The sequence below is a fragment of the Dryobates pubescens genome, chromosome 5 (assembly GCF_014839835.1).
Source record: "Dryobates pubescens isolate bDryPub1 chromosome 5, bDryPub1.pri, whole genome shotgun sequence".
In the NCBI taxonomy this organism is placed as follows: domain Eukaryota; kingdom Metazoa; phylum Chordata; class Aves; order Piciformes; family Picidae; genus Dryobates; species Dryobates pubescens.
Genome location: NC_071616.1, coordinates 46743527 through 46766757, shown reverse-complemented (window position 1 = coordinate 46766757; position 23231 = coordinate 46743527). Strand labels below are relative to the sequence as shown.

Genomic DNA, 23231 nt, shown 5'->3' with positions numbered 1-23231 from the left:
GGATGAAGTGATAGAAAGCAGCTCTGCAGAAGAGGAGTTGGAGGGTGCTGGTGGATGAGAAGGAGCCAGCAATGGGCACTTGCAGCACAGGAGGCCAAGGGCAGCCTGGCTGCATCCAAAGCAGTGTGGCCAGATATGGAGAGAGAGGATCCTGCCCCTCTGCTCTGCTCTGTGAGACCTCACCTGGAGCACTGCATCCAGCTCTGGAGCCCTCAGCACAGGAAGGACCTGGACCTGATGGAGCAGCTCCAGAGGAGGGCCACAAAAATGATCAGGGTAACTAGAACACCTCTGCTATGAGCACAGGCTGAGGGAGCTGGGGATGTTCAGCCTGGAGAAGCCTCCAGACAGACCTAACAGCAGCCTGCCAGGACCCGAAGGCTGCAGAGCGACTTTCCATCAGGGTGTCCAGAGACAGGACAGGGATGAAAGGTTTTAAGCTGGGGGATAGCAGGGTCAGGCTGCAGCTGAGGAAGAAGTTCTGCAGCAGGAGGGTGCTGAGACTCTGTCACAGGCTGCCCAGGGAGGCTGTGGCTGCCTCCTGCCTGGGGGTGCTGAAGGCCAGGCTGGATGAGGCCTTGAGCAGCTGAGTGTAGCTGAGAGGTGTCCCTGGGCATGGTGGGGAGGTTGGGGCAGCTGAGCTCTGAGCTCCCTGCCAACCTGAGCCATTCTGGGGTTGTATGAAATACTGATAACCAGATCATTCTACACTGTAAAAGTCCCACAAGGTACAAGGTATGGTTTGTAAACAAAGCAGGATGAAGCTCTTAACTGATCCTGTGCCAAGCATCAGAGTTTCCCTCTTGTGGTTGTGATTGTTGTAAAGAACAGGCAGCATCCAGAACAATCCAGCAACACACAGCTCTTTATACAGCTCCAGCTATTTACAGTGCCCCATGTCTGGCCATGTCTGACATGCTGAAGTGCCAGCAGCACAGTTCAAGCACAGGTTTCACAATCACATTGAACCACCACTGTGTGTTCCTACACATTGCACGAGCACAGTGTCCATGAACAGTTACACAACACTCTTGTTCAACAGGAGCCAAGACCAGCAAAAAACAAACAAAGAAGATCCTATTTCATTTCAGGAGAAGCCAATGTGCTACTTTAGCAACAACACAGCAGCTAGCTGGAAGTGTCACTACCTCAGAGATTTCTGTGCCCCAGAGGCCCACATCCCTTTGCTAAAGATCAGATAACCCCACGGCAGTCACCCACTTGTACACAGGGGAAGCTCAGGGCAGCCACGGGAAGGCTTCTGGCAGGGCCTTCCCCAGGTCCCAGCCTTTCCTTTGATAAGCAATCATCTTATGCACAAAAACCCAACAGGCACAGTGTGGTGTGGTACAAAATCAATCATGAGATGCAGAGAAGAAGTTTGTACATCACTGCACTGCTGATCTGTCACTGACACAACTGTCCCCTCTGGAGAGCGGGGATAGAACACGTTCATGACTGGTCCTGTGGTTCTTGACACGGAGGGATTAGCTGTCTGTGGGGAAACACTCTGATGGGCTGCTAATTTAGTAAATGATAGTAACAGGTTCACTGAGAGCCATGACTGATGCACTCCCTGAAATGTGCAGCTGGGCAGTGTCACCCTGCATCGTGGCACTGGAGCGTGGAGAACATACCACATAAAGACTGGCCCAAACCGAGCCCAGAGCATCTCCCCCAGACGCTGAGAGAGAGGCTGGAACTGAATCTGCTCTCTGTAGGGGGAGACCTTTGCCATTTATTCATCAACATTTCTTTACTTTAGGATTTTGTTCCTTGTGACTCCTGCCACCACTGACTTTGTTTTCTCATGGCCTTCTCGGAGCTTTCCTCTTTGTTCCTACCACAGGAGCCAGCTGTGTTCCCGTGGTCCTCTAAGGCAGCTCCTTGCTTGTGCACTCACTCCGTCTGTGCTGCAGGAGGGAAAGTCTCACAACAGTGGCAGGAGTTCCATTGCTTGGTACATTGAAAACTAAGCAGACAACACAGCAGCAAGGAACCCTAGGAAGAACTAGTTCTGCACTACAGGGAGCTGGACTCATGGCCTGGGCTGATGACAGAGCATCCCACTCTTATTTCTACTAGCTTAAGATTGGCTCTACAGATTCTCAGGCTGGAAGAAAGGAGACCCCACACACAGTAATTTGAATGCAGATCTGCTGCATAATCCAAGCCAGCCTGTGTTGTTGGCAGCAGCTGCTGACCTTTTTATCCCCAGCACTCCACCACTTCCATGCAAAGTTTTTCCTTCTCTGGAGATACTTTTTTAACCCCTAGACAAAGAGAGCAACAGCTTTGAAAAGACAGAATTACAGTCACTGTACTAGGTCATGCCAAGACCTCTTTTGCCCCTGATCCCCTGTTGGCACAGCAGTCACGGCAGTCTGCTATTGCCCTGCCAGTAGAGCTTCTCCTCCACCTTCTTCTTCTTCCACTGGCAGAAAAGCAGCATCTTAAAAGTCTTCCTGAAGTTTTTGTTACAGAGGGCATAGCACATGGGGTTAACAGTGCTGTTCACGTAGCAGAGCCAGTACCCGAGGTGCCAGAGCGTGGGGGGGATGCAGTCAGAGCAGAAGGTGGAGATCAACACCATGATGTTGTAGGGAGTCCAGGTGAGGATGAAGGCCAGGAGGATGGCGCTGAGAGTCTGTGCCGCTTTGCGCTCCTTCACCAGGACCATCCTCTTCCTCTTGGTGAGCTGGTTGGTGATGTTGGGGTCCATGCTTTTGATGGAGGGCTCCTTGGACAGGGCAGCAGCGCACGGAGTGATTTTCACCTTGCGGCAGCCGTTGTTGCCTTCCCGGCTGCCGTCGGCCTTCACCACCAGCCGGAACTTGTAGGCCACACACTTCTTACCTCTCTGTGCCTGGCCCTTGGCAGGCGACAGGAAGTATTTCTGGCTCTCGAAAGCATCTTCCTCAGGCTGGCCTTTGCCAGCCCCAGCTGTGCTCTCCTTAAACTCTTCCGCCTCGCCCTTCGATGGGCCGGCGTAAGTCACTTGGAAAACGGCGTCAGAGGCCAGTTTCTCCTCCTCCTCCTCTTCCTCCTCCTCCTCCTCCTCAGAGGCGTAGCTGCTGCAGGTGGTTAGCTGCTCAGCCTTGGCCCACTCGTTGCAGGTGCTCACTGCCTGAGACACCTTCACCGTGGCTGAGGTGCTCCGACTGGATGAAGACCAGGAAGCCTGACACCGCTCTCTTTTGGCTAGGTTTTGCTGCTTGCAACTGAAACAAGACTTCAGGAAAGTTTTCTGAGGCTTTATCATCTCAAACTCCGCCACAGACTCGGAGCCCTGCAGCTCAGCCAGGTCCTTGGTGCGTTTCTCTGTCTCCTTGTAGATGCGGCAGTAGAGGATGGTCATCACGGACACGGGGATGTAGAAGGCGGCGATGGCGGTGCCGAAGGTGATGATGGGCTCGTACAGAAACTGAATCTGGCACTCCTCGGGGGGCACCGTTCGCTCGCCCACGAAGTACTGCCAGCAGAGGATGACCGGTGCCCACAGCACGAAGGAGATCAGCCAAGCCAGCCCAATCATGATGCCGGCACGCCGGGGCGTGCGTTTGGCCCGGTAGGTTAAAGGCCTGGTGATGGAGAAGTACCTGTCAAAGCTGATCACCAGCAGGTTCATCACCGAGGCGTTGCTGGCTACGTAGTCCAGCGCTAGCCACAGGTCGCAGGCCAGGCTCCCGAGAGACCAGTGGCCTATGAGGATGTAGGAGGTGTACAGGTTCATGGAGAAGGTCCCAATAATGAGATCTGCACAGGCAAGGCTGAGCAAGTAATAATTGTTGACGGTTTTGAGCTGACTGTTGACCTTAAAGGAGATCATTACAAGAATGTTCCCCACTATGGTTATCAAGCTGACGATCGCGGTCACGGTGGCAATAGTAATGACCTCCCAGAGGCTGTGCCCTTCCAGCTGCTTGTGGTTGATGGATGAACTGTTTACAACAGTGGAATTGCTGAATAAGTTTACTTCCATTCTCGTTCTGGGCGTGCTGTCATTGGGATCTCAGCGCTGGGCCGTGCTGCTTTTTGCACTGAAAAACATTCTCTTGGAGACAGCTGTGAAGATAGAGGAAAAACAGAAAAAGAAAGCAGCTCATTAAATTGCACAAACCTCCACCAGAGTTCCCAACACCCGCTTGGAAAACCATCTAGCAGAGTATCTGTTGCTCCCTTTTTGCACTTTGATTGCTGTCCCTACCATGGTGCACAGAACTAAAGCCCACACGTGTGCACTCTACAGCAGTGTATGCTGGCAGCTTAAGGCACTCCTAAATGTAATCAAAACAACCACTGCTGCCTGAGACAATCAATCACACCAGCTCCTGTCTTTTGAATACATTAGGAGTCACTACAGAGTCCTAAAGACAGACAGCTAAAGCTTTGCAGTGCAGTGAAGGCAGTGAGTCACTGTGGTTTGTCCTACACAACTATGCAGAAGACAGATCAAGGGTTCAGCAATTGCTCTGGAAAATACAAAGCCAACAACAACAGAGAGTAAGAGGAAAGTGGCATGGGGAGACAGGAGTTGCACTGGCAGGGCGGCAGCTGGGAACGGGTGTTAGCAGTGGGGCAGCGGAGAGGGAGCCTTTGAGTTAAGGAAGCAGGCAAGGCAAAGAAAATGCTTTTGCAAAAACAAGCAGGAAAGCCTTTCCTGGGAGATCTTGGGAGAGAGGAGACTGCCTGGGTGAGGTGTGGGAGTGCAGGCTGGGTAGTTTGGGTGACTGGTAGGATTCTGATTCTATGATAATGCACACACCCTGACCACCAGCACGCTTGTCTCTCTGCAGCCTTCAGAGCCAGCAGGAGCTGCTCTCCTGACACAGCTGCTCTTGAACTGCCCTGGGTAGGGAGATCAGTGGCAAGATGGTGTAGAAACTAGAACCAATTTCTAAATGAAAAGTGCTCTTGCTATCATCAGGCAAAGCCTTCCCTCCCTAACGAGCTGTTTTGCTGTGATGCTGGCAGAAGCTGACCTGCTCATGTGCAAAGAGCTCCCCTTGGCATGTTGACCATTCCAGTCATCTCCTCATACTCCATCAGCTTTTGCCCAACAGCTCTGTGTTAACCATTTGCAGTGTTACCTTTTTGCTCTCCCGTTGTGCATCGCTCCAGGCAGTTTTGCCTGTGGATGGGACTGCTGTGTGCTATGGTAACTTCATTTATGTTAATTGTCTGTCATCAGAGATGATAATAATAGAGGGATCAGGAATAAATTCCCAGATGAAGATGCACGGGTACACTGTCATGACTTTGCTATCTGTCCCATTGCTGTTGATGCACGAGCTCCAGGCTTGGGAGTTACAATGATATTTGCTAGTTGTTGCTAAATATTAGTGATTTTCCCCCCAATCTAGCTGTAAGTATGAATTAATGGGAGCTGTTCAAACTTGTACCTCTCCTCAGCTCGCAGTTATCTGCAGGCAGATTGTTCTTGTCACAGATTAATTGCACCACAGATGCAGGCACAGCTTGGGTTTGCCAGCTTTTATTAACTCTGGTTCAGCACTGGGGCTGCCAGGCCCGTGGCTGGCTGCACAAGGAATCATTCAGATGCCCTTTGCAACCTGCTTGCCAGTGCTGTTGCCTCTTGCTCGATTCATGTGCTTGTGTGGCACCAGAGTCACGCTAAGCTAATTTACTGATGTGCTGCACTCTATGCCCCGGAACCAAGCAGCCCCTGGCACAGCTACAGAGACACAACGGTCCGTGAGTTTTGGCCACATGTGACTGTTGTCATGTGTGCTGTCAAGTGACAGCTGGTATGGCTGAGAGCCATCAGGCATACCTGCAATTAGGTGTTTGGGGCACTTCTCTGAAGGCAGCCTGGGTGCTCACACAGAACAGGACAAACCAGCCCAGCTCTGTGGCACGGAGCTGTTCCTGTGCCCATGCTCTGTGTTCTCAGAGCTGCTCCTCCAGAGGCTGCTCACATGCATAGCACAGGCTTGTGTGCAACAGTGGCAGATGAAGCTCAGTTGCTTTCCCCCCTCATTTGCTACAGAAAGTTAACTTTGGATCCTGAACTTGGGGCACACCATCCCCATGCAACACTACAGGCTTGGGGAAGGGTAGCTGGGAAGCCATCTTCTGGAACAGTACCAAGTAACAGGCAACAGAAGAAGAGGAAATGGTCTCACCAGGGGAGGTTTAGGTTGGATATTAGGAAAATCTTCACTGAAAGGAACTGGCTGCCCAGGGAGGTGGTGGAATCACCATCGCTGGACACAGAGATGCCGTGCATAGTGACGTGGTTGGGTGGTGGATTTGGCAGCGGTAGGTTTACAGCTAGACTCAAAGACCTTAAAGGGCTTTTCTAGCCTGATGGATTCTCTGATTTTATATTTCCTGTCACTTACTGGCATCATTACCCAGACTGCTAAGGTTACATTACCATGACTTTGCCCTTGCTAGACCTCATTATATGGATTCGATAGGGATCCTTTTTCTTCTCTGTGCGCAGTCTGCTAAGTTGCAATGTAGCGGCCGGGTTGTGGTGCTTCAGGACATGGTTTAGTGGGGACCTGGCAGTGTTAGCAGTTGAACTCAAACCATCCTGAAGGTCTTTTCCAACCCACACGATTCCGATTCGCATGTGGTTGGTGAGACAGAAGCGCCGTTCCCGAAGCATTAAATGCATCGTTACGTTTGAAACGCAGGTGCAAAGCTATTCGATGTTCATTCGTGGCACAGGCAAGCGTGCCCGCGGTGCCGCCCGCGGCTCGCCTCGGGCAGAGAGGGGCTGGCCGCGGGGCGCCCCTGTGCTGCGGAGGCAGGGGGAGCTGCCAGGATGCTGCAGGGACTGGAGCATTGCCCTGTGAGGAGAGGCTGAGAGCCCTGGGGCTGTTCAGTCGGGAGAGAAGACTGAGAGGGATCTGATCAAAGTCGATCAATAACTGAGAGCTGTGGGTCAGAGGGAGGGGACAGGCTCTGCTCAGTTGCACCCTGGGGTAGGACAAGGGGCAATGGATGGAAACTCCAGCACAGGAGGTTCCACCTCAAGATGAGGAGGAGGGTCTGGGAGGGTCCCAGAGCCCTGGAGCAGGCTGCCCAGAGAGGTTGTGGAGTCTCCTTCTCTGGAGCCTTTCCAGCCCCATCCGGATGTGTTCTGTGTGCCCTGTGCTGGGTTCTGTGCTCCTGCTCTGGCAGGGGGTTGGACTCCATGATCTTTGGAGGTCCCTTCCAACCCCTGCCACGCCGTGGTCCCGCCGCGGGGCAGGCCTGGCCGCGGGGGCTGCGCAGCGCAGCCAGGGGGAGCTGCTGAGGGCGCGGGCCCCGCGCAGCCGTTTCCCTCTCGCGGCCTCGGCGCGCGTCCCCTTTCCGGCAGTAGGCGGAGACCGGCGCGGGGGAAGGCTGCGGCCCGGCCATGCAGCCGGAGCGGGGCGGCAGCCGGCCGCGCAAGGAAGGGGCCCGGCATGGCCGCCGGCGGCCCGGCGGCGCGGAGAAGGCGGCGGAGCCGGTGTCTGCAGGAAGCGGCGCGGACAGCCACGGCCGCGGAAGAGGCGGCGCTCACGGCCACCGAGGAGGAGGAGGGGGCCGGGGCAGGCGAGAGCCCCGAGGCCGGCGGGCAGCGCCGCCGCACACCGCCCCCCATCTCCGCCGGGTAAGCAGGAGCAGAGCCCGCCCTCCGCGGCAGGGGGGGACGGGGCGGAGCGCGGCGGAGCCCCGGGGCGGCCCTTGGGCTTGGGGCACAGCCCTTCGTTCTCCTGCTCCTCCCCGAGGTGCAGCCAGCCTGGCGGGGGCACCCCGCGGCCCTTGGGCTTGGGGCACAGCCCCTCGTCCTCTTGCTCCTCCCCGAGGTGGAGCCAGCCTGGCTGCGGCACAGCCCTTCCCTCTGCTGCTCCTCCCCGAGGTGCAGCCAGCCTGGCTGCGGCACAGCCCTTCCCTCTGCTGCTCCTCCCCGAGGTGCAGCCAGCCTGGCTGCGGCACAGCCCTTCCCTCTGCTGCTCCTCCCCGAGGTGCAGCCAGCCTGGCTGCGGCACAGCCCTTCCCTCTGCTGCTCCTCCCCGAGGTGCAGCCAGCCTGGCTGCGGCACCCTGCGGCCCCTCCGAGAGGCTGGGGTGGTGTGGAAGGGATGTGGGGCGGCCGGCCCGGCAGCCTTACCTCGGCTTGGCACCTGCCCCTCTCTTCCTCCCCCGGATCAGCAGCAGCTGCGGGCTGCAGGGGGAACGGGGCTTTTCTGGCCGAGATACGTCGATAATTCTGTGCTGAAAAAATACAAGGCTGTTTCGAAAAGTGCATCTGAAAAATACATCTCTATCTGCCTGCCCCCAGAGACGAGCGATTGCTGGTCGGTTTTGGCACAGCTGATGAGAAGTTTAAATGAGCGTGTGCCGTGGCCAGCCTGTGGAACTAGCAGTAAAGGCCTGGCCTAGCTCATCTTGCAGAAGTGGTATCTGTGATGCTCTGGATACCTGCACTTAACTGGAATACAAGTTGATGGTTGAGTAATTATGAAACGTTTTAGCAGTTTATAAGTAGCACAGACATGCCCAAGTTTGCCACAGCTACACCCTCAATTTCCTGTAGAGATATCACATGCTTTCTAGTGTCCACCACAGTGTGAGATCACCACTGGACCTTTAAAAGCAGGCGCCGGCTGTCAGTGCTGACACGACTCCGTTCGGATTGCCTCGCTTCGGGTAGTGTTGTTGCACTGTAGAAAGCAGGGCTGGCTCTGGACTGGCAAAAGGGTGACAATGATGACCTCATACTGCTTGGTTTTGGCAGCCCCAGGAGTCCTAATGGAGGTGGACCAGCTGCTGCCTCATTTTCAGCACTGCATAGAATAGATTCACTTTGACTTCTATGATGCTGTCACCTCCACTGGGCCCAGTCAGTGTTTTATCTGCATTAGAACTCTCACAGTTGCTGGGGGATGTTAAAAAGTGCAAAGTGTTCATCCCTCTTTGGTTGTCTTGCGATGCAGCTCAGGCTGTGGGAGATAAAAGATGCAGTGGGATCGGGGCCGTTAGCTAGAGCACTGCTTGGTAATTTCACTGGTAAGTGATACAAATTGCTGAGTTCATTCTGAGGTGTGCAGACAGGTTTGGATTCTGGATGTGAAACAACAATGCTCCCACATCAGCCACAGAGGCACAGGGGGAAATCCAGCAGCTGTGTTATCTGAGTAAACTTCCATCCTGGAATGATTTTTCCCCAAGTCATGCAGCCGTTTGTTGCTCAGTTCCAATGCATTTGTGTCTGTGTGCTCTCTGGGGCTGGTGAGCCACCACAACCCCCTCTGTTACTTGAAAGGTGCACTCAGGAAGGGAGTTATGTTCTGTGCATGCATTTTTGTCTAGATTGCTGTTTGATGCCTTTCAGGAAGCAGCTTGCACTATCTTTTGCCTCATCACAGCACCACTGACTCTGGCATGTTCTCCACCTTGGTCCAGTGCAGGGACTTGGTTTGGTTTTGGCCAAGGCTAATATGGGTTGGGTCTGTAGAAATGAAGCAGTAACTAAGGATTTTCCAGAACTTTGCTAAAGATTATTTGAGTGTAGTGCTCTTCCTGCACTGCAAGCTTTTGGTATTGAGCACTGCATGGTCTCTTAGCACAGCTGCCACAAATCTTGTGTTGAGTGGGACTGGCTTCCAGCAATCCAGCCATAGTGTCCACAGCTGTGCCAGCCTGCAGCTGCTGCTGTTCAGTGTAACCTCTGAGCCGCTCTCCTCATTTACCACAGGGAGAACCTCCTCCTTCCTCTTCTATCTTCCGTCTGCGTGGCCAGACAAGCTCTCTTGTACATTCTTTGATGTGTGCTAGACTGTGTTTTCTGAACAGGCTCAGCTCTTAGCAGGTAGGAGATAATCCTTTTGTTCCCAGTTCGCATTCTCTCTGTTGAGCAGTGCCTTGTTTTACACAAGTGTGCCAGCTCAGGAGGAGTGGGGGTTGGCCCAGAGCGAGTGTTTGTGTGTGGGGAGATCTGGCTGTCTTTCAGCAGCAGCCTTCAGATCTTCTCCAGTGAGGATATGTAAATTTCAGACCTGGCGAGTTGGATAATAACGTGGGAAACGTGAGTGGTCTCACCAGAGTCCTCTCCTTGCTGTGTGCTGAGCGCTGCAGTCTTCTCTGAAATTCCCATTTACTGTTTTTTTTTAAAGGCTTTTGAAATTCTTAGGAGAAGGGAGGCTGAGCAGGCTGTAATGTTGTAATAGCTCAGGTTTCCAAGGGCAATTCCAGCCCTTCTGCCTTCTGGGGTAAGAACTGTGGTGGCTTCTACTCTGCATTTCCACACTGCCAGTGTCAGCTGGGCGTTTGGGAGGAGTTCTCCTGCTAGGCTGGGATAATTCTAGCATTGCTTAATGAAGGTTTAGATCACCTGTTGTTATTTCCTTAAAACAATTCTGAGCCCAGGCTCTTCTGTAGTTTTAAAGCTATGGCAAATCTATCATTGTGTTTGTTTGTACCCCATTTGTTTATGAAACACTTGCTGCTGAGTTGGAAACTTAAGTACTTCTTGCTGGCTCTTTAGTCGTTGCCTGAGAAACTTGTCCTCTTTTGTGGCCCTAATTAGGGAAAGCTTTGTGACAAAATCCACATCAAATTGTGTGAAAGAACTGTGTTGGGGGCTGTTGACCCTGCTGTGGAGCAAAGTTAGAGGTGAGGTGTGGTAATAAACCCAAACTGCATTAAAAGCCCTTGGAAACACAGAATACACAGAATAAACCAGGTTGGAAGAGACCTTCAAGATCACCGCGTCCAACCCATCAACCAATCCAACACCGCCCAAACAACTAACCCACGGCACCAAGCACCCCATCAAGTCTTCTCCTGAACACCTCCAGTGATGGCGACTCCACGCTGTGCAGTTTTTACTGTGAGGTAGAATTTGGCCTTGAATTGCATCATATTTCAGCAGCAATATTTCTAGGGCAGCTGCATTCATTTCATACCACTGCTGAGGGCAGCTGCATTCATTTCTTGCATTCATTTCAAACCTCTGTTGATTTGTTTCAGATTTGGTGGGTTTGGATGCTTTCATTTGGTGGTTTCTAATCATGTGTTTGAAGCTACAGGAGGATGTTGTTTCTGCCCTGTGCACCAGGGAGAAGAAAGTGTAGTGGTGGCACGTGGAAGTCTGAGTTTTCTGTGAACCAGGGGGGGCTGGACACCGCTCTGCCTGTTTCACACTGCTGTGATTGTACTCGGATAGATACCTTGGGGTTGGTAATGGGGAGCCAGCTGTGCTACTGGCGAAGGTCTGCCCTCCTCTGCTGGGTGCTAATGAGGAGGAGATCAGGGTCGTCCATGAATAATTGACTTGCCCATCCCCTGCCTGGTAGATCCAGCTGTGAATCAGAGTTGTAGATGAAAGCTTTCATTATTTCTGCCAGCGATTCGGGAGAGCACTCTCTGAGGAGCTCCCCAGCTCCTCTCTTAAAACAAGATGTTGCCTGTCTCAACCATGGAATTGGTTTGCAAAGCACAGAGGGAAGTGTTGTTATTCCTTGTGAAGAGGAGGAAAAGCTCTTGCACTCCCTAGGCCTTTCTGTAACTAGGGTGCGTGGCAGTTTGCCTGGCTTGGTTACTGAGATTCCGTGCGCTCCGTGCGCTCCCTGCCAAACGAATCCAAGTCTCCTTATGCCCAGCTGCTTTACCAAATGGCCAATTCCTTCTGAGATCTCTCAGCTTGACTCATTTCCCATTGGTTTTGTCTACTTCAGCTCATCTACTCTGTGTTAAATAAACCAAGCAGGGTTAGGAGTGTTCATTTTTAGTAAAATAATGTGGAATTTTGACACTCAAAGTAAAAGGTCTGCTGGAAATCAGCCCAATACTATCTCCCACTTCTGCCCTCCCTAACTTGCTTGGAATTCCTCTTTTCTGTACTTGTAGCATTTAAAAATTTCTCTGTCAAATATACAGACAACTTCATGGGCTTGTGGATGTGGTGCTGGATTTTACTGTGGCCTTTGGGATGTGCTGCCCAGGGAGGTGGTGAAGTCCCCATCCCTGGAGGTGTTCAAGAGGGGATTGGACGTGGCACTTGGTGCCATGGTCTAGTCATGAGATCTGTGGTGAGAGGTTGGACTCGATGATCTTTGAGGTCTCTTCCAGCCTTGGTGATTCTGTGATCCTTGCCCACGGCCCGTGTGGAAACTTCCTGTCCTGTCTGTTGGTTACATTTGCAACTCACAGAGAGTTCTTTCGGCCGTACCCTCCCTGTGCATGTGCTGCGTGCTGTTACTCCGGCGCCGTTGGAGCTGGCAGGTCTGTTTCACTGTCCCCTGTTGGCTTTGCTGGTGCAGAGTGGTTAACAGACCCGTCTGAGTGCAAACTTTCTCCTTTCTGGTTAGCTCCAAGATGTCCTTGCCTTTATTCAGTGTTTATTAAATCCTCGTTCCCGTGGTCCGTGCTCCTGTAGGGCCGATCTAACAGAACATCTAACGCTGTCAGCATCACGTAAATTTGTCCTAATTAGAGTGAGCTAAACCTTCAAAGCCTAAGCGATTGCAAGGAGCCATCTGTTCACAGGCACGGGAACAAACCTTGGGTTTTTCAAATACAGATACATTTGCTTTCCTTTAGAACACTGTAGCAGAGCTTGTGCAGTAAGGGTATCACAGATTCCTGGCTTTGGAACACAATAAATCTTTTGATGTTTTATCTTAATGTGCTCAAAAGCAACTAGGAAAGGGCTTTGATTAATGCACGGCGATTTGTGAGCTGTACTTGATTGCTAATGATGTGTGATAAGCTTCTCTTCTCAGGATTGTCTCTCCGAAGGTGTGAAGAGGCACTAACTGATTATGAATGAAATGTGGATTGTTTTACTGAGAGTGTTGATTTAGATTAAGCCTCTTGAAATGTGTGTGAACAAGTGGTTAGAAACTTCTTCAGGGTTGGGCCTGTGTCAAACTGGTGTTGATGAAATAGGCTTCTGCAAGGCTTGGCTCTGTTTCTGCTCGTGCACAGGGTTCCTATTAATAATTCAGATGAAGGAGCAAAATATACAGTGTTAAGATTTGCAGACAGGAGGTTGGAGCACAGAACAGCCTCAACAAATGGCAGAAGCAGCCTGCAGGAGGGTGTAATTCAAGGTTAAATATAACAACTAGGTTTACACAAGAAAAATCTACAGAGGTCCGTGGCTGGTTAGGCTGCAGCTCTATAGAAGGGAGCCACAGCTTCCTGGCTGAGGAAGGATCGATTAGCGATGCAGTCACACTGAAAAGCTGGTGCTGGTTCTGCTTCTGCAAGGTTTGGAGCAGCTGAGGAAAGTTCTGAGAGCAGGAATGAAGCAAGGTGTGAAGTTGAGAAGATAGGATGCTTTGGGGAAGCCTGGGTAGCAGTGTGCCACGAAGTGGAAAGGTTGCTGCAAACAGATCTGTTTAGGCAGGAAGGAAAACACTATTAAGGAGGAGGAGGAGGCTTCCTTTGGGCACTGAGAACAAAAATTGTGACTGAAAGAGTTGACAGATTGTGTAATGCTGTGTGTAGGAAGCAAATGGAGATCAGTACTGAAAACTATTGTCAAAGGTTTTGAGATTGTGGTGAAGGTTACTGAGGCTGTTCCGCAGAGCTGCTGTGTAACCACTTGTCAGAGCCTGATTTTGTTTTACCTTTGTTTTCTTTTCTTTTTTTCAAGGTTATCTTTGCAATGGAAAAAGCTAAACACATTTTATCCAGCCAGAGTTAATTTATTCTTTTCAGCTTCAGGACAATAGAGAAACCTGCTTTTCCCAGCTCTGTGCCATCATAACCCCATAGCATTTCGTGTGGAACGGTTTAGGGAGGTTTATTGTGACTCTTTCATTGTATTTTACCAACTTCCCTGCTGGTTTAACTTGGGATGCCTGTGCTGAAGGTGAGCATGCAGCAGCCCTGCTGCTCAACAGCTTCGTGTCTGCTGTAACTTCCTTGGCAGGCACTTGGGTACTTGTATGGTGTGGATGGCTGCACAGTGCTGTCCTCACCTACATAAATGCTTGTGTTCCTCTTTTTCCCTTCAAGGCAGGAATTTGGTAACTTTCAAACTGGTTGTCCCCAAAATTTGATAGCTTAACCAAATCACTTTATAGCTCCATATTTGGTTAGCTGTGTGAAACACACCTTTAAACCAGAACCTCATTTAGAGTCAAATATCCTAGAGACCGGAATGGATTTTATCCAGAGGAAATGCACAGCGGTAATACCGTGAGCAGTGGAGAAGCTCTCCCCAGGGCTTCCCATCGTAATTAAGTGAACATCTTAGAATTCAGGGAAAGCCTAAACCTACGTCTTTAAGAACATCCATCTTCGACTGGGTTTTGGCTCTGCAGCCGTGCTGGTGGCCACCGGCAGATGGGGCAGGCGGCCCAGCCGCCACCCCGCGGGTCGCGCTGCCCGGGCAGAGACGGAGCCGGGGCTGGAGGCTGAGCCCGGCGTGGCTGCGAAGGTTTTTCTCGTCCCCTGGTGATGCTTTCCGAACGTACAATGGACCATATGGCAATCACACATAGGTATGAGTTATTAGGACTTGCCACTGTGATTCCGAAGGGAAGTTATTTGTAGGAAGGGAACACTTGGTAATTCTGAGCTAAAAAGTATTATTGTGCTGCTGGGATGAGTGGCAGGTCCCAGAGAGCATCAAACACCAGGTACATCAAGTGAGACAGGGGAGATGTCTGTGCCGAAGAGCACACAAAGTATTCCACAGAGTGCTGCTGCTGTTTCCCTCACAAGGCAGCCGGGTGGTTTCAGGAACCCGGGCAGGGGTTTCCAGCTGATCTAATGGTGCTGCACTGACTTTTCTAGCTACCAGAAGGTTTCACTGTATTTTAAAGAAGCAAAGAATTACTGGTTATTGATTCAGTGGTGATTTAGAGCCTTATAACAAGTAGAGAGGAATATTTCATACAGGTTTTGATAATCAAAGGCTTTCAAATCGGTGTCGTTTGGTGCTTTATGGCAAGGCACAGAGGGGGGTCCGTTTCCCACTGTTCTTTTCCATGTATGTGATTCCTTTGTGCTTTGATGTGAATGTGGGTTTTCACTACTTTTTTTAAACTAAGGCTGTAAGTCTTCTGCAGGTAGACTTACTAGTGCTGGCAAAAGCCATCAGTCTGCTGGAGTGGGGGAGAACCTTGCCTCAAGTCCTCTTTCTATTCCTGCTTCACTTTTCCCAGAGGCTAACCATACAGTTGCAGACTCTACAGACTCTGTTTAACCCTGGAATGCCTTGCAGAGAGACAGCTTTTCCCAGGCTGTCACTGGTGTGTTGTGAGATCTCGGTGTTTGTCTGGTTGCTCGACAAACTTAAGGGCTTGGGGCTTGCTCACTGATTTTTCAATGTTCTGTCTTTATTTTCTATGTTGATTCAGACTGCTACTCAAATTACTCGGGCCTTGAGCAACCCGGTCCAGTGGAAGGTGTCCCTGCCCCTGGCAGGGGGGTTGGAACTGGTTGAGTGTAATAGTGGTGGACTCCAAGTGGTTTCCCTGCTGATGGAACAAACCACAGCTGAGGCTCTCTATCTGCTGTCTAGACAGCTGAGCAGCGTCTAGAGCTCGCTGCTGCAAAATGGATGCAAAGGCCTCCTGCAGTTAATGTTCCGTAGCACTTAGGGTGGCAGCCAGTGCAGACTCTTGCAGGTAGAGTTGTGATGTGCATAGGAAGTCCTGGGACCATCCCAGCAAGTGCAGCCCAGTACTCCCTTACCTTGCTGGTAATTTGGATGTGTTTGTACTTTCAGTCAGTTCAAAATCATTCTTAGAGCCGCTTCACCGTGGTGCTGAGCTCATCGTGCAGCAGCTCATACTTTCCAGAACGGCCCTCTATGCCGATGGCAAAATGAAATGACATTCTAAGACCTTGGGTTTGTAATGGTGTTGGGGCTGCAGACCGTGACTCTTTGCTACTTTATTGCATATTAGGGAAGCACATTCTTTAAGGCTGTTTAGGAAAATGTATCTTTCAGAGCATTTCCTCCCCGCCCCTCTCCAAAACAAAGTCGGAGTTGACGATGAAGGAGTGTCTGAGGTTTGCACCCTGATCCTCCAGATGTCTGCAGTGAGTTGCGTTCAGAGTTGATCAACAACTAACAAAGGGAGCTTTGAGTGGAGGCAAAGACATCAGCGGTCCAGCATGAGCTGGTGGGGGTATAAGACAAAACATTACTGGGCTTGTGCCTCTCGAGGCACAGCTTGTGCTGATAGTCACAGAATGAGTGTGGAGTTGTAACAGTGTTTGATAGGTTTGCGTCTGTTTGTGGAGATTGAGTTGAGCCTTGTTTAGCGATTAGCTTTTCACTGATGTTGTCTCCAGATAGGAGTAATGTGGGTTTCCTTTTTTGGGGGGTGTGTGTTTTGGTTTTTTGTCATCTGCAAAGAGGTTTAAGCATAAGGACTTGTAAGGGTACAGCTCTTTTCTTTTCATTAATTAAGGTTCTTTTTGTGCACCTGCAATGGTGCTTCTGGGAAAGGAAACTGTGGCTACTCTGTATCTGCAAGTTGCATCCTGCAGCTGGTTACACACGACTAATTGTGTGAAACAATTTCAAAACCACTGTGTTTTGCCGCTGAGGTTAGTAAGGCAGCTTCCAGAAGCACACTTCGTGAGCAGCTGAGCAGGGCCAGTGTGAAACTTGCAAGAAGAGATTTCTTTCTTTTGTGATTCTTGAGATGGTTTTCCCTTGAGCTGCAGCATCGTTGCTGTTATGCAAAGCATAGGCTTCAGAATAGGATGGCTCTCTGGGTCAGTTCTATCTTTAGCTAGCCCAAAGAGAAGAGTTCCACTATCCCAACTTTTATGAAACCTTCTTAGGATTTTTCTTTTCAAAAAGTCTCATCCTGTACAATAAAGATTAAAACCTTTCCCCCCCTTCATGCTACCTGTTCTCTCAGCTGCCCTTTCTGCTAATTAAGCTTCTCTTTAGCTTTGGTAGGTCTCTCTAAAGGTCACCAGTAGAGCAGACTAGTGAAGAGGATTACTCTTTGCAGGGATATTTTTTCTCTTTTCATGAAAGAACCTCTCTTGAGGCTTTTCCTTCCTCAATCTAAAGAAAAGGGGGGAAAAAAAAGCCAACATTAGCTTTTCCCTTTTCCCCTCAAGATGAAAAATGGTTTGTAATAGAAGCTGGAACTTGTACTGCTAGAGCTATGATGCCTAGGTGAGCAATAAGGAAGCAAATTGGTTCTGTTAATGGGACACAATGCTCAGAAGTCACCGAAGGCCTACTGCAGATTCATCAGCAGGTGAAAGAATGTGAGCACACAGCTGTGTGTGACCTGGCCTCATCCCTGTTAACATGTGTGAGTACAGGATTTTCAACTGGCTGTGAGGATGGAACACACTGAATGTGTGGCAGTACTACTTAATCTTACTAATGCTGCTGAGACATCACAAGTGTAACACAAAATAGTCAGGCTAAAGATTTTTGTGTTTGGTTTTGCATTTCACTAGCTATAGTCTGGGAAGAAGATGAAGCATATGAGCAAGAGGGTTTGCAAATACCTACAGTGACTTGTCTGAACTGGCTGCCAAGGACTGCAGTTCAGTGACTTTTACAAGTGTTTGTTTTCTGCTGAATAATTAGAAGGGGGAAAAGATCTCATCTAAATTAAGTGAAACCCTGAAGGAAGCAGTATAATGAAAAGTGGTTTAATTGTTTCCAGTGACACAGCAAAGCAGATTGATGTGCTCTTCAATAATAAATGTTTGTTTTCCTGCTTCATTGTATTCTTTGTTAGTCACTGCAAACGCTGTTTATGATGCAGAGAAAAATGTCTCTTAATGAAGTAATGTGTTATTTTCAGCTCCTTCTCAAAACACAGAGCAAATCATCCCTGTGTTCTGCCGCTTCATATTAGAAGCAGCTTGTGCACAAGGTTCCAGAGCCATTAGCCCCCATGCTCTGGTGCGGAAGGGCAGCCAGCGGACCCCCGGAGCCTGTTTGAGATGCAGAGTGCAGGATGGAAAGGTTGCAGTGTGCAGCGAGGAGTGAGTGATGGGTTTGGAGAATGGGAAAAAGTTCAAACTGTGGTCTCTTTGCTTCCCACTTTCAAATGCAAAGTGCTGTCAATTGCGTTTTTTTCATTCTCAAGTGACCTGCCATTGGACTCCGAATGCTTTTGGAACTGACTTTCCCTCAGTTCCTTTCCCTTTGTACTTCATGTAAAAACATGATGCCCCTACGGAGCAGGAGTGAAGTAGAGGCTGAAGTGCTGGGGGGGGTTGTTTCTCTTTTCTCTTCTGTGGTGGTTGGGCACCTGCGTGGTGCACAGGCCACCAGCTTCCTGAACTCTCCTGCTTGGAGTGTCCAGGTGCTGTCCAAAGCAGAACAGGTCTGGCTGAGAGGAGAGGCTGGATCAAGCATTCAGAGCCTGTGGAGTGGCTGTATTCTCACGGGGCGTGGGAGATGTGACTTGGGATGCATTTGTGCAGAGAAGGGAATCAAACTGATTTCCACGTTCTGGCTAAAGTGCTGGAGTTGTGCAGCAGCTGAATAAACATAAACACGGATTGTGTTTATTCACACTGTCTCTCTGAGGTGCTTTCCTCTGCCGGTTCACTCTCTTCTGCCCCAGTCCCCTATTCTTAGGCTGCTCCAAGCAGCTATTTTTGCTGGGGACAGTTTTGTTTCTGTCAGAAGTGTACCGTGGTGATGTAGCTGGGAGGGGAGTTTGAATACGTGCCTGTGTTTCTGTGGCCCTGCAGCAGATGACTGCTTTCAGAGCAAGTGCATGCCACACATTGGTGGTGGTCTAAACTTCTGCTTCTGACTTACCTGAGTCAGGACAGGGTGATGTGCCTATGCCCTTGTTAATCTGTGGTGTGCTGCTATTTTGACATGCAGAGAGAATCCCCAAGCATGCTCATCATTCATTCTTAAACTATTTTCTAGCACTTGGAGGATATCCTGCTCTGGGAGCTCCACTCTTCCTACACCATCCTTGAGCTGTACTGCTGAAAGAGCTTGATGACAGGGAGCAGGGTACGTTGCTGCCTTTTGTTTTGGAGGAGAACCAGAGAGAAAGGTCTTCCATCACACAGCTGTATTTTGATCTACAGCACAGGTGAATTCTGCACAAACCTGCCTCTTGGAAGCAAACCCACCACAAACCAGACCTTTGGCAGGGGCTTGCCACATAATGGGACAGTACTTTGCAGGGTGCCTGAGGGAACTCTGGCTGATTAGTTCCTGTTCTTTGCTGAGCTTGTGCTAGGAAGGAGACTGCTGCCTTGCACAGAGAAAGCTGATAATGGGGGCATGAGTGGCTGCTGGTTTTGAACTGTCAGGCAAAGTCTGCCATGATTATGAGGCAGGGGTTGCAGTCTCTAAGTGTGGAAGCATGTCCTTGGTGAATTACATGTTTGCTCATTTCTACTTCCACTGTGTTGACTGAGGGTTTGCAGACATCTAGGGAAATGAAAAGGAGAAAACAGCTTTGTCACTGAGTGGCCTAAGACGAGGAAGAAGGGGCTGGGTGTCTGTTTCTCAAGTGAGTAGTTAGTACTCTCTGTGTCTTCTGTGATTTCCTGCTGCATAAAGAAAGAGATTCATTTTAGGATTGGTCTCAGAAATGCTGTTTAAAAGTCTGGGAGTTGAGGGTGAGGTCTTTTTGCTGTAGCATTGCTGTCATATCTGGTTGCTGTGTCTAGTGTGACCCTGATGGGTTTTTTGCTCAGTGTCTTTCAATTGATGTATATCCTGTTTGCTTCTTCCTTCAACTTCAGAGCCACACATTTTGTTTGCACGTTAGGCAATCTGCTTTTTGGTCTTAATAACTTCACTGTCATCTGCTGTTCATTGATTGGGGGTGGACCTGGTGATCTCGTGAGGTCCCTTCCAACCTCTGACACACTGTGACACTGTGATTTACCCTCTGGCTCTGCACTGGTCCTCAACATGATGCCTTTCTGACAAGCTCCTTGCAGCTGCAGCCTTACTGTTTTATCATACCACATCACCAGTGTAATAAAGCAAGTTCATTTAAAAAATGCATAGTAGCTGGATCTGCCACTTGGATAGAGGAGCAGGAGAGATGTGAGGGGTTTCAGCAACATGTGAAATCAGAATTGGGAAATGGCAGAATGCTAGCAATGAGAGATGGAAAGTGTAAGGAATGTGCTGCTGGCAGTGTTGAAAACAGTGACAGGAGGGAGGAAAGCAGGGTGCTGTCCCTTGTGATTTCTTTTATAGTACTTTTATAGAGCTTCCTTTTCATACTGCCTCCTTTTCCAGCTTGATTGTTCACCCTGTGAACATTTCTGTTTGCAGTGTGCTGGTGTGTGAAGGCTGATCTGGAGATGTGAGCGATGTTGAGTGTTGAAGGGAATTTCCCACCGTGACCCAAAGATCAATACTTGTGTCCTGAAATGCTCAGAGGATGCACTGCAGGTCTGGGAGACCATCCTAAAGCACTGACTGAAAAAGGAGACTGGAGCCACCTGCAAATGGTCTAAAGTCCTTGTTGGAAGTTTTACCAATCAGCATAAATATTTGGAGCAAAGGATCCTTCTGAAATGTTGAAGGATGTGAATTTGACAGGGGACACCTGTGCCTGCAGAAGGGTTCTGAGGAACAGGAATAGCGATGGAGGATCAAATGTTTAGTGGAAAGAGCAAACAAACTGGGCTTTAGAAGAGGAAGTTTAGCACTGCAGGAAGTTTAAGCCGAGGACATGGCTTACACTTAGCCAGGCTGGTGGAGAGCTGCCGCCGGATATGAAGGGAGGACCTGCTTCCCAGATCCCACGTTCCGTGGCACGCTGCCAGCCTCTCTAACCATCATTGGTGCTTGTCTGACTCTGCCTTGAGCTGGTAGGAAGAGCTTCAGCTGGCAGTGTTAACAATAGGAAATGGAAGGAAGCTCTTGATTGTGTTCCTGCCATTCTCTAGTTAGGTGCACAGTGTCACAGGCTGCTCTGCTGGCTGGTGTCTTGCAGAATGGTTTTCTGCTTTAATGCTGTGCAAGCTGAAGAAGTATTTCAGTGTGGGGAAATAACATTAATGGTGGCCATGAGCTGAAGTCCCTAGGGAAAAATAATGTGTTTGCTTACTTACAAAAGAGATGCATTCAAAAACCTCTACACTTTTAACTTGGTACTGAATGTTATCAAGTTCAAGGTAGGAAACGGTGATTCTGTTAGTCAAGCGAGAAATCTTTTGGAGAATGCTTAATTCTTAACATACCAAAGCTGAAATATTTTGAAAGGGGTTTTTTTGGTGATTTGTTGTTTGTTTGGGGTTTTATTGTGGTTGGGCTTTTTTTGGTGCTTCTTTCTTTCTTACTTTTCTAGTGCAAAAAAAAAATCTCTTGAGAAGCACTGTCAGCTATTCCTCCTTGTCTGAGAAACCCTGAGGCTTCTTCAGCGTGCTGGCCTTGGTAGAGAGCTGCTGGATTTGTGTTCACAGAAACACAAAATGTTAGTGATTGGAAGGGACCTCCAGAGATCATCCAGCCCAACCCCCTGCCAGAGCAGGAGCACCCAGGGCAGGGCACACAGAACACATCCAGGTGGGGTTGGGAAGGCTCCAGAGGAGACTCCACAGCCTCTCTGGGCAGCCTGCTCCAGGCTCTGCCACCCTCACAGGGACAAAGTTTTGCCTCCTGTTCCCCTGGCACCTCCTCTGCTCCAGCTTGCCCCCAGTGCCTCTTGTGCTGTGCTTGGCCATCCCTGAGCCGAGCCTGGCTCCAGCCCTGCACATCTTGATCCCCAGCACTGAGGGCAGCCCTCAGGCTCCTCTGCTCCCAGCTCCCTCAGCTGTGCTCACAGGGAGATGTTCCACTGCTTGCAGCAGCTCTGAGGCTCTGTGCTGGACTCTCTCAAGCAGTTCCCTGAGGTCCTTCTTGAGCTGAGGGGCCCAGAACTGGACACAATATTCCAGATGTGGCCTCAGCAGGGCAGAGTGGAGGGGCAGGAGAACATTTCTCAAACTACTAATCACAGCCCTTGTAGTATACTGCAGGCCACAGGGCACCTTGCTGTCTCCTGTCCACCAGGACCCCCAGGTCCCTTTCCCAGAGCTGTTCCTCAGCAGCTCAGTCCACACCCTCTGCTCTTGGGTTTGTTCTCTCTGTGTGTATGGGATGCTGAATAAATATTAGACTTGTCTGTAGTCCTGTTCTTCAAACTCTACTCTTTTGAGCAGCCTCTCTGAAGTTTATGAAATAGCCTTTGTGGGTTAGGGTGAAGACTCAAAATTTCCTCAGTTCTGCTGGTGGCTGCTGCTTTTTTAAACATAATTGGTCATAGTTTTACTTTAGCATTGATCTGATTGCAGGAGCACACAGCTCTGCAGCCCGTGGCCGTTCCTGGCAGATGTGTTTATTGAGAGGGGCTGTCTTACTCACCAGCTCATGAGGATTGATTCTATGATTAGCAGGATAGTAATATCTTCTTTAAAGCCTGTTCTTAACTGTTGAGCTGAATATATGCCCTCAATAAACTTTGGTTCCTTGATGTTACAGACTTCCTCCTGTGGGTGTTTGACAAGTTGTTTGTTGTTAAAGCTGTTCATACAACTGCTTTTGCAATTTCAGACGTGCTGGAATGGAACAGCCAAATGGAGTGCTGAGAGCTGGCTGCGTGATTGGAAGGTTTCAAGCCCTGAGTGAACAAAGCCCCAACCTGCTCAGTCTGGTTGCAGTTCTGACCTCTCTTTGAGCAGGTAGAGGTACAAGGTGACCTCTTGCAGTCCCTTTCAGATTGGATTAGTCTATAATGCTGTCACATTAGCACATAAGAATTGAAGCAATTTCTGAGGAGAAGGCAGCTTGTAATGAAGCTCAGGAGATTTCTGTTTAGGAGCAGCAGAGCTGGTAAGAACAGACAACTTTCTGCAGAACTGCTCCCTAATCTACCCAGAATACTGAAGGTCTGTTACAGGTTAAGAGCTGCCCAGAATACTGAAGGTCTGTTACAGGTTAAGAGCTGCCCAGAATACTGAAGGTCTGTTACAGGTTAAGACAAATGTCTTAATTGTAAATGAGTCTTTCCAGAGAACTTGTGAGAGTCCGAGGTGGACCCTTCAAAGGGCTGAACAGAGCAATAAGAGAGAGCTTTATCCTATTCCATTGGCCTGCACAAGTTCCTAGAGAATCTGAGGACATCTTTCTTTGGGCTCTCTCCTGTTTTTTGCCTCTTTGCTGCCTTCTGAACTTTGCCTTTACTTCTTGTGCCAACCACCTGTTTGGGCTATAGCAGTGGTGCAGTGGGGGAGGTAAGGCAATGAGGCCTTTGGGCTGTGGTCTCTACAGAGGGTCTGTAAGGGGGGTTAGCTGGGCTATTTTTG

General features: G+C 49.8%; 2 protein-coding genes across 3 annotated transcripts in view; one reads left to right on the top strand and one right to left on the bottom strand.

Moving 5' to 3' along the window:
• Window positions 1-1731: 1731 nt before the first annotated feature.
• CHRM5 (cholinergic receptor muscarinic 5) overlaps window positions 1732-23231 on the bottom strand; it is a 50964-nt gene continuing 29464 nt past the window's right edge. The window contains exons 2-3 of one of the 2 annotated variants that reach the window (XM_054162129.1): window positions 8110-8213; window positions 1732-4065 (exon numbers count right to left, since the gene is read on the bottom strand). In XM_054162129.1, the coding sequence (XP_054018104.1) occupies window positions 2375-3982 (1608 nt within the window). In that variant the 5' untranslated portion in view covers window positions 3983-4065; window positions 8110-8213 and the 3' untranslated portion in view covers window positions 1732-2374. The remainder of the gene's footprint in view (window positions 4066-8109; window positions 8214-23231) is intronic. The other variant, XM_054162127.1, reaches the window with a different exon arrangement.
• AVEN (apoptosis and caspase activation inhibitor) overlaps window positions 7335-23231 on the top strand; it is a 91698-nt gene continuing 75801 nt past the window's right edge. Inside the window, exon 1 of the mRNA XM_054162130.1 lies at window positions 7335-7609. Within this exon, the coding sequence (XP_054018105.1) occupies window positions 7373-7609 (237 nt within the window). The 5' untranslated portion in view covers window positions 7335-7372. The remainder of the gene's footprint in view (window positions 7610-23231) is intronic.